This window comes from Euphorbia lathyris, chromosome 6 (assembly GCF_963576675.1).
Source record: "Euphorbia lathyris chromosome 6, ddEupLath1.1, whole genome shotgun sequence".
In the NCBI taxonomy this organism is placed as follows: Eukaryota; Viridiplantae; Streptophyta; class Magnoliopsida; order Malpighiales; family Euphorbiaceae; genus Euphorbia; species Euphorbia lathyris.
The window spans coordinates 58556375-58566138 of record NC_088915.1 but is presented as its reverse complement, the minus strand read 5'-3'; the positions used below and the strand labels follow the sequence as shown (position 1 = coordinate 58566138).

Here is a 9764-nt window from a genome sequence, read left to right as displayed (position 1 = left end):
ATGCATCCGCCTTTCTTAATAGGCAACACATTTATGTGTTTTTAAGTTTAACCATAAGGCTTTTGCGAGTGATGCGTAATCATGCATCCGCCTTTCTTAATAGGCAACACATTTATGTGTTTTTAAGTTTAACCATAAGGTTTTTGCGCGATTTACCCGCCTTTTGTTTGTAGATAACACACTGAAGTGGTTGTCCTAAAAAGGATCCGCACTCAAACGCCGTATGCAACAATTTTATATCTTTATTGATAAAAGAAAAGACTTTTTGTTACATTGGTATATGAAATGTGCGGGATCAAAGCCTCATTAAAACCTTTTATCAGAAAACCCAGTGGGAAAAAACTCATAAAAGGAAAAAGAGTACTCGTCATTTCCCTGAACTACCCGGCCCGTTTATATAGGCGCAGATTTTCTAGATTCCAGGTGCGCGGGAGCTTTTTTCCGCTCATTTCTTCTATTTCAAAAGTTGATGGTCCCAGCTTCTTGGATACTCTGTATGGTCCGATCCAGTTGACGCCTAATTTGCCTTTGCCATCTCTGGATTGTATTTTGTCCGCTTTTTTCAAGACCAAGTCGTTCTCGTTGATTATCACTTTTCGCACCCTTCTGTCATGATATTTCTTGATTCTATTGCGGTACACTGCCATTCGCATGTAAGCTTTTTCTCTTCGTTCTTCAACAGAATCCAATGCATCTCTAATGTTGATAGGATTTTGTGTGTCGCAATAATAAATTATTCGATCTGTAGGCGACTTGATTTCAACAGGTAGGACTGCTTCGGCTCCATAAACCAGCGAGAAAGGTGTTTCGCCAGTTGCTGCTTTTACAGAAGTTCTATATGCCCATAACATATGGGGTATCTCATCCGCCCAACCTGTTTTTTTATCACCTAGCCGCTTCTTGATACCTTGAATGATGGCCCTGTTGGTAACCTCCGTCATACCATTCGATTGGGGATGGTTTACGGAAGAAAAATGATTCTTGATCCACATGCTTTCGCAATATGCTTTGAACTTGACACAGTTGAACTGGGTGCCATTGTCAGTTACAAGCTTTTGCGGGATTCCAAATCGCATGATAATGTTCTCTCGTAAGAACTCGATCATTCGTTCAGGTGTTTGAGCGGTTACTGCCTCCGCTTCTACCCATTTGCTGAAGTGGTCAACTGCGACTACCAAGTACTTCTTTTTCTTTGTCGTTTCTGGGAATGGACCCACTATATCTATTCCCCATGTTGCGAATGGCCATGCCGTCATTATAGAGATTTGTTCGGCTCCGGGAACGTGCTTTTCATTCGCATGGATTTGACAGCTGTGACATTCCGCTACCATCTTCTGGGAATCCTCCATCACCTTTGGCCAATAGTATCCCATTAACTTGACCTTTCTTGCCAACGCCGCGGATGCTTCATGTGTGCCGCACATTCCTTCATGGAGTTCTCGCAGTACGTAGTCTCCTTCATTGCGGCTAACACATTTCAACCATGGACATGTATATGATTTTCGATACAAAGTTCCATCTCGAATTGAGTATCTCGCTGATTGTCCAATTAGCTTTCTGGCTAGGCTTTTGTCATCTGGCAAATCTCCCTGCTCCAGATATTGGCGGATAGGTATCCGCCAATCTTCATCATCTTCCAGCTCTTCAATGACCATAATCTGATCGACTTCAAATGCCGGTGCGGATCTTATCTCCAAATTGCATGCTTTTTGATTCCATGGTTCTCTACTCGCCGCTGCTTTTGCCAGTTCATCAGCCTTTGGTATGTTGCTCCTACGTTTTTCAATCCGAAGGGCATCACCTTGAAGCAATAAGTCGCCTGATGAGTTATGAATGATGTTTTGATTTCATCCGCCTTCTCCATGGGTATCTGGTGGTAACTGGATTTCACGTCGGTGAACGATAAAGCTTCAAATCCTGCAGTTCCATCTACCAATATATCAATGTTAGGTAGCGGATACATATCCTTCGGACAAGCTTTATTCAGATCCTTGAAGTCGACACACATTCTGTACGTTCCATTTGGCTTTTTGACTAGCACCACATTGGCTAGCCACTCCGGATAGGTGACTTCTCGAATTGCATCTGATTTTAGCAAATCCGCCACAGCTTTTTCAATCGCCTTCTGCCGTTCTGGAGCGTGTCCTCTCTTTTTCTGTCGCACTGGGGTTGCACCTTTGTCCACATTCAAACGATGGGTTGCTATATCTGGACTTATCCTTTTCAGCACTTCATTCGGAGCGGCGAATGCCGACTCGCATTGGATCAACACCTCGGTAATGGCTTTCTTCGTTTCCTCGGGGAGTCCTGCCGCTATTCGTACATTCTTGTCATTTGAGATAACGAATAGTTCTGTTTCTCCTAATGCTTCTGCCGGCAACTTCTCATCAACTTTATCCTCTTCACCTGCCTTTGGTTCAAGTGACAATGTATAGGCTTATTGAGATACAAGTTGATCACCTTCAACTATGACTCGCCCTTGGTGTGTTGGCAAATGTAATGTCAAGTGCTTCATTGAGATGAGCGATTCCGTTTCCGATAGGAACGGACGCCCCAGAATTATGTTGTAGGCCAACGGGAGATCAACAATTGCGAATTCTAGATCACCTCGCCATTTTAGATTCTTATCGCCCATTTCTGCTTCCAACACCACTTGTCCACTTGTTTGAGACGATTGACCTCCAAAACCAGTTACATCCATGAATGTATGTTCCACTCGCTCGTCATTAATTCCCAACTTGTTGAATGCAGTCCGAGTAATAACATTACAAGAACTGCCAGTATCAATAAGGACCCGCTTGACGTCCCATCCTTCTACAGCCATCGTAATCACCAAAGCATCCGCATACGGCTCCGTGATTCGCGCAAATGAGTAATTGAGGGCATCCCCCCTATGCGTGTTGCTTTTTCGCTGTTCACGGCGAGCCCTTTTTGTTGGCGGCTCATAGATCCCGCCAGCTATCATGTTTATCACCCCTTTCTTCTGTTTCTTTTCGGGCCTTGCTTCTCCCTCATGCGGGAGCGTTGTTTTCTCATCAATCGTTTATTTTCTTACGAATTGGCCTAGCTTGCCCCTCTCAATTAGCTTTTCTATTTCCTTCTTCAGTTCATAGCAATCGTTCGTGTCATGGCCGTTCAATCTGTGGAACCTGCAATATTTGTTAGGATATCTCCCCAAACTAGTTCGGCCTTTCACCTCGGGGAACCGCACATCCTTCTTCAGGGGGCTCTTTTCGATCCAAAGTAACACCTCCTGGCGAGTCGTATTCAATGGTGTTTGATATCCTCCCCCTTGAAAGGAGCGATCGCCTCTGCGAACAAAATTGCCCTTGGACTGGGTCTGGCGTCGATTGTCCAAAGTGGATCTAGCAGCATCTCTCTCTCTCCGGGTTTGAGCTCTATGTTCTCTGTTGACATCGTCCACTTCCATGAATTCCTTTGCTATCTTCATGAGTTCGGCCACTGTGCGCGGCTTATTGCGGATGATTTCCTCCCGCATGCTCCAATCCGTGGTTCCATCCGCCATGATGTTGCGGATGCTCACGATATCCGGGTTCTGCAACCGCACCAGAATATCGTTGAATGCGACAACAAATTCCCTTAGGGAATTATAGTTCCTCTGTTTGATCTCCTTCAGCTGCCTATCCGTCACATCTGCCGCTTTACAGCCCATGAACTTGGCACAGAAATCACGACTGTATTGATTCTAGTTGTGAATAGATTCAGCAGGTAAAGACCGAAACCAATCAGATGCCGCTCCGCCCAAAGTGGTCGAGAATAATCTGCAAATTATACTTTCACTCGCTCCCGCAACATCCATTAATTCTCTGTAGTTCCTGACATGAGCCTCAGGATCAGAATTAGGATCCCCATAGTATTTAGGTATCGCCGGGGCCTTTATCCTGTGATCTGGTATAAATTCTCGCAACGACGGAGCAAAAGGCGAATCACTCTGCACCTCTGCTCTCGCCCTAGGCGTGTACCCCATTCGCTCCATCATGTTCCGTAGTTGATCTTCCAACTCAAGATTGGGTATTCTCCGAACCTCTTCCATCCGCTGCTGGTGAAGTCTAGGTGGCATCCACCCGCCAATTGATGTTGAGATTTGTTCTCGCCGTGGTTCTAGCCGTCGTCCGGTTATAGGATCAAAGTTCCAGGTGTGCTCCTGCCCAAACGTATTCGCCCCAGACGCCATTAATTCTGAATGCCCGTTAACCAAGGGTTCCGTGTGTTGTAATGGAAGGATTCCTGGCATTCCCGATGTCGGTTGGGATGTTTGCCAGGTCGGATGGATCGTCATACTAGGATCGTGGTACGAGTAGTTGCTTGGATGGCTGCGTGGGTTCATGCGACTACTCTGACCTATCTGGGTTAGCTCTCGAGATGGCTGCGGAAGCACAGATATGGCGGCAGTAGTCGATGGTTGTGTGGAGACAACAACAGGTTGTTGAGGAGCAGCCGCCACGGCGGTATTATGATCGGCCATTGCGGTTAACAAACTAATCATTCGATCCCCCGCCGCTTGGCTCATATTTGAAGCCAAGACTTGTCCTGCCATTTGTACGAAATCGCTATTGGACATCTCCATTTCATTTTGCACTTGAACCTCCAATAAGGGACTCAATTGTCCCGAAGGGCTTGACGAGCTAGGCACCATAGGCTGCGTACTTGCAGGTTGCGAATTCGCAGTCCGTGGACCCCTTGAGTTCATACTAGTGGATCTGGTTGTAACGACGGTCGTTCGTGATGGTTCTGACATGTTCTTTGTGTACCTTTAACCAAATGTTGGTAAAAAAGGTCCACGTTCACCGCACCAATGATAACTTGCTGGATCCGATTTGATGATCTCCGCCGTAGTTACCTGCAAAACAGAACCGGAGACATGATCTCCGGGAAAACTCTCCGACGATCAAGTCAGTTTTTGTAGGAGGGTTGGTAAATTGACAATAGTATTGTGGGAAAAATGTGAATGTACCTTTCCTCCTTTGGCCTTAGGGCTTTTTATAAGTGTTCTTAAGTAACCGCCGAGGGCGGTTACCCCTTCCAGGCCATGTTCCGAGGGCAGTTACTCCTTTTTAGGTCATGCCCCCTCTCGTGGCTTTCGTGGCAACAAACGTGGTATCGTTTGTCCTGAGTGGGAGTTTTAGTGCTCCATTTAGGAATTCGGGGCGGTTACTCACTTCACCCGCTTCCTCTATTCGGGTCCCATCCCATCTTAGACCATGGATCTAAGTATGGGTTGGGCCCGTGTAATGAATTCGGCCCAGTTTGGCTTCACGGGTCATCACTATAGGATTTAAGCAGTGATGAATACATGATTTTTCGGTTGGGAGGACCGATTTTACACGTGCATGTGTAAATTTTTTTTCTAAATCGAATTTGTTTAAAAAAGTTTCATATATATACATGTTATAATCTGAGTGGTTAATAACCAATTCTTAAATACAAATATAAAACTTCTCAAAATTAGGCTAAATTGTGTTTAAAATTCTTAACATGTAAAAAAACTTGTGTCTAATAGAAAAAAATCGGATTCAAAGAGCCTAATAGGCTACTTTTTTTTTAGAAATTTGGATTTAAGAAGGCCTAACACGTCAAAAGAATTTTAGAAATTTGGATTAAAGTACATGCTAAAAAAAATTATAATTTTGGATTTCGAGAGGGCCTAACAAGATATGGACCAATTTTTGAGGGTGTTAATTCTGTATCCATCAAAATTTATTAGAAAATGGGACCGGAACCACCACAGTCTCAAATTTTATAAGGAATGGGAGTCGAAACAATTATCTTTTCTTAATATTGCCTTTATCTTCAAATGATAAAAACTTACTCTTTTAAACTTTTCAATTTCAAATTTCGCCACTATCGCTTCTACCTCAATTTACTAGGACAAAACTGAGGTACCACCATCTATCAACCATCCATAATTTCATCAATCTTTAATCTCTTTCAACTCTTATATTTGGAAAGAACTATTATAATTTTTCTAGCCACCTTTTCATATGGTTATGATTGTTCCGAAAGATTTCCAACTATTGAAATTTGATTTTCTTTTTTAAATCAATCTTAATCTCTCTTTCAACTCTAATATTTAATGGATAAACCATTACAAATTTTTTTTACCACCTTTCTAGATGGTTTCTATCCAGTGAACACAGTATGACCTAATTATTTAGAACTCTATGCTTAATTCGTGCGAGGGAGTGTGAGGTGATAGTTGATGGAGGAAGCCAAAAAATATCATTTGTAAAGTCATTTTAAGCAAGTTTGATTTGGTTTGCGAATCACATCTTTAACCGTATCAAATTGCTTGGATCAAAGATGTGGCTTCAGGTTATTCATCGGTGTAAAGTTCATATCGCTATTGGGGTCTATAAAGATGAAGTTATATGCGATGTAATTGATATGGATGCTTGTCAGCCGTGGTAATTTGACCAAGATGCTTCACATACGGGAAGAAGCAACATGTACAAAATATTCAAGGATGGAATCAGTTACATCCTTACATCTTGCATGAGTTCCTCTAGCGAGAGAGGGAAGGCCAATTTGATAGTTTCTTCAACCCGGGAATCGACTTTGAAAAGAAGACATAGTGAGTCCTCAAGTTCATGACTCGGCGGGAGAAATAAGTTCAATGCAAGTGGGAGCAATTCTTGAAAGACAAGTCATACCGACCTCCTTTGATTTCGGGTGATAGTTCTTCTAGCCTTCATCATGAGGAAAGGAGCTTTACGGAGAATATAAAGCTTCTTGTGGAGCCTTTCTGTATGATAAATGACCTTGACATATGCATGGGGTTGTTGACTCAAGTCTTCCACCAAGTAATTTTGAAACTTGTCGTTGAGTATTTTGTTGACCTACTCATGTTGAGAATTATGATTGTCTTGTTGATGGAACGCTCACTTTATGCCATTTTATGAAGTGCCATTTTGTAAGAAAGAGCTTGGTGTTCTTGAGGTGTGTCAAGAATGGGCTTGGTATCCGGATAAATGAGAAGAATGCCAAAGAGATCCGAGAGTGGCCTACACAAAGTCATGTTGAAGCTATGGTGAACTATAACGCAATATGTACCTTCTATAAGGTTTTTATCCGAGGTTTGAGTAACATAGAGGGTCCAAGTAGAAAGAGGAGCATGAAACTACATTGGTACTTACTAAAGGAATGTTGTATTGGACACTAATTTCAAATTTTGACAAGTTGTTGAGGGTAGAAGGTGGACTTAGTGAACTTGAAGCCGGTGATGAAGCTTTTGATACGTGGGCAAAACGAAGCTTGTAAGAACACATAAGAGCCAAATTCACACTTTTGACTATTTTACACAAGATTTGGGATTCAAATCTTTCCATAAAAAGGGAAGATGACGAAGACATAAACCCGTTCGATATTTTCCAAAAGGACCAAGTGAGCATTCGGGAAAGCATCCGGAAGAAAAATGTGTGCGGAACCGACCTTACATAGAGTCGGCGACCCTAGCTTGAACGAGGCGTTTTCATGCCCATCAACAAGTCTCAATCCAAATCTACGGGCCCTTTTTAAATTTTCTCACTTTTCTCTCCTTTACTTTTTTCTCCTTTTTAAATCTTTATATTATATATTTTGGTTTGATTATTTTTAAGTTTAGTTGTAATTTTATAAATCCAGGTTTTTAGGGTATAATTTTTTTTTTTATTGTAAGGACAACTTTTATCAATCAAAAATTTTGAAAACTCCTATAGGGTTACTCATTGAATTTGAAAATTTCCTGAATTCCTACAAGTTTTAGCTTTTTAATTTGATTTAGAATCAAAATCTAACATTTTTTTTTTCTCTCAATCCCTATTGACATCAATATGGAAAGCTAAATCCAATATGAATTAATTATATCTTTCTCCACTTAAAATAATAATAATAAAAGAAAATATTATTTGGAAAAAAAATATCTTCATACAAATAAGAATCTCCGACACACTCTCACACTCATCCGGTCATGTGTTTTTAATTCCACAAATTAACGAGGTTGCCAGGACTTGAACCATCGACTGTTTGGTCTTAGCGGCTCTGATACCATGTCATGAAACCGTTTGAACTAAAAACCCGATCTTATAGTTAAGGTCTAATCATATATCTTATATTAATATCGTACAAAGAAAAAACAAACTGTTAAAGTTTCAAAGTTTCAATTTGTCAATTTTATTTTCAGAAATTCATCAATTATTTTATACTTCTTCTTAACACCATAAACTTAATCTTTATCCCTTTTATGTGTTCCAATTTGGATTGAAACAGATACAGAAAGCCAGAAACTTGCTCAATAATGAAGAAATAAAACAATGTTATTATCATTTGAGATTGAACAATTTTGTTGTGGTTGTTCAACTCATTTCATAAAAATCAAACTACAATTTAACATTCCGTTGTTCACTTTCACTAACATAAATTTTCACAGCATCCCTCATATCCACAAAATAATCACACTCATAAAAAAACTTAACCAATTTATCCAACTCCCTGTCACCAAGATCATCTGTAAAAGGCCTCACCGGAATCGCATTTTCCGGCTGAAACATGTAGCAATTCGGATTATCATCAACAATCGCCACCCTTTTCAATTCCCTCCCCATCTCAGATAAATCCTTTACGTACTTCCCATCAACTGCTCTGCAAGAATCTCGATACAACCGGTGCGAAATTAACCCCTTCAAATCCAACTTATCAAGCACCAGCGATGCATATTCTCGTAATCCGGCAGTAAAAACCACCAATTCGTACTTCGCCGCCATTGCTTCCAAAAATGCATCAACTCCAGGCCTTTTCAACACATAAAAATTCATCACTTCTCCATCAATCACTGGCCTAACTATGAAATCAAACAGTTGTGGAGGTGGATCTGCCTTTGAATGAACCAGTGTTTCATCAAGATCGAGAAATACCGTTCTTTTTCCCTTTCCCGGTGAAATCAACGGTGGTAACTTTTCGTCTCCGAAAAGCGATCTGCAAATGCTTGGTTTTTCAGGATTCTCTTCCATTCTCGAGTTTTTGCTTCCGCTCTTCAAGATTTTGTATCCCTTATAGCGGCTAGAGGGAGTCCCGATGCAGGCCAATTTGGAGAAGATCTTAGAAAGACGGCGCTTACAAGAGAAGATAGTTTTTCTGATGGATGAAAACATTGCAGAAGAAGCAGCATCTGCTTTGATTTTCGCCGGGGATCTCTTCCGTTGCCGGCGGTGGACAATCCGGCGATCTTTAATCGACTTGGTTGGGGTTTTCTTGAGCATTTTAGACACCATTTCTGATGGAGTCGAAGAATCGGAGAATCGGAGAAGGAGAGAGAGAGAGAGAGTGAAGGGTTGGGATGGGAAATGGGAAATGGGGAAAGGGTGTGATATGATTTTTAAATTTGGGTTCGGCACAACGGTAATATGGTTAGGTTCGGAGCCGAAGCAAGAGAGGAGTTAAAATATGATAGTTAGTGGGTTGGGTGTCTGTTTTCCGTTGGGTTATGGTGAATTTTAAGCTTATAAAAGAAAGAAAAAAAGTGAAAGTTATAACAGTAAAAAGTTTATTCTTACTGTCTACGGTTTGGAGGTAAGGTTTTGGGTTAAAATTAGAAGGTTGACCGGTTAGGTGATTGGGTTGGGTTGTGCCCAGGCTGGCTTCAATCAATGACATACTTTTTACAGTCATATGCCTATTTTTTTTTAAATTGTTTTTTTTTTTGACACTGTCATATGCCTATTTTCGAAAATAAAAAAAAGTTAATAATGCCTTTCTTTAATTTGTATTTT

General features: G+C 41.2%; 1 protein-coding gene across 1 annotated transcript; it reads right to left on the bottom strand.

The window, feature by feature from the left end:
* Positions 1-8294: 8294 nt before the first annotated feature.
* Positions 8295-9334, bottom strand: LOC136233303 (uncharacterized). The gene has a single exon (XM_066022925.1). It carries the CDS (start codon positions 9264-9266, stop codon positions 8376-8378), a length of 891 nt encoding a protein of 296 aa, XP_065878997.1. The 5' UTR covers positions 9267-9334; the 3' UTR covers positions 8295-8375.
* Positions 9335-9764: the final 430 nt, after the last annotated feature.

Bases quoted from the DNA above. Each gene is read 5' to 3' on its own strand.
- LOC136233303 (XM_066022925.1), bottom strand. From the start codon at position 9,266: ATGGTGTCTAAAATGCTCAAGAAAACCCCAACCAAGTCGATTAAAGAT.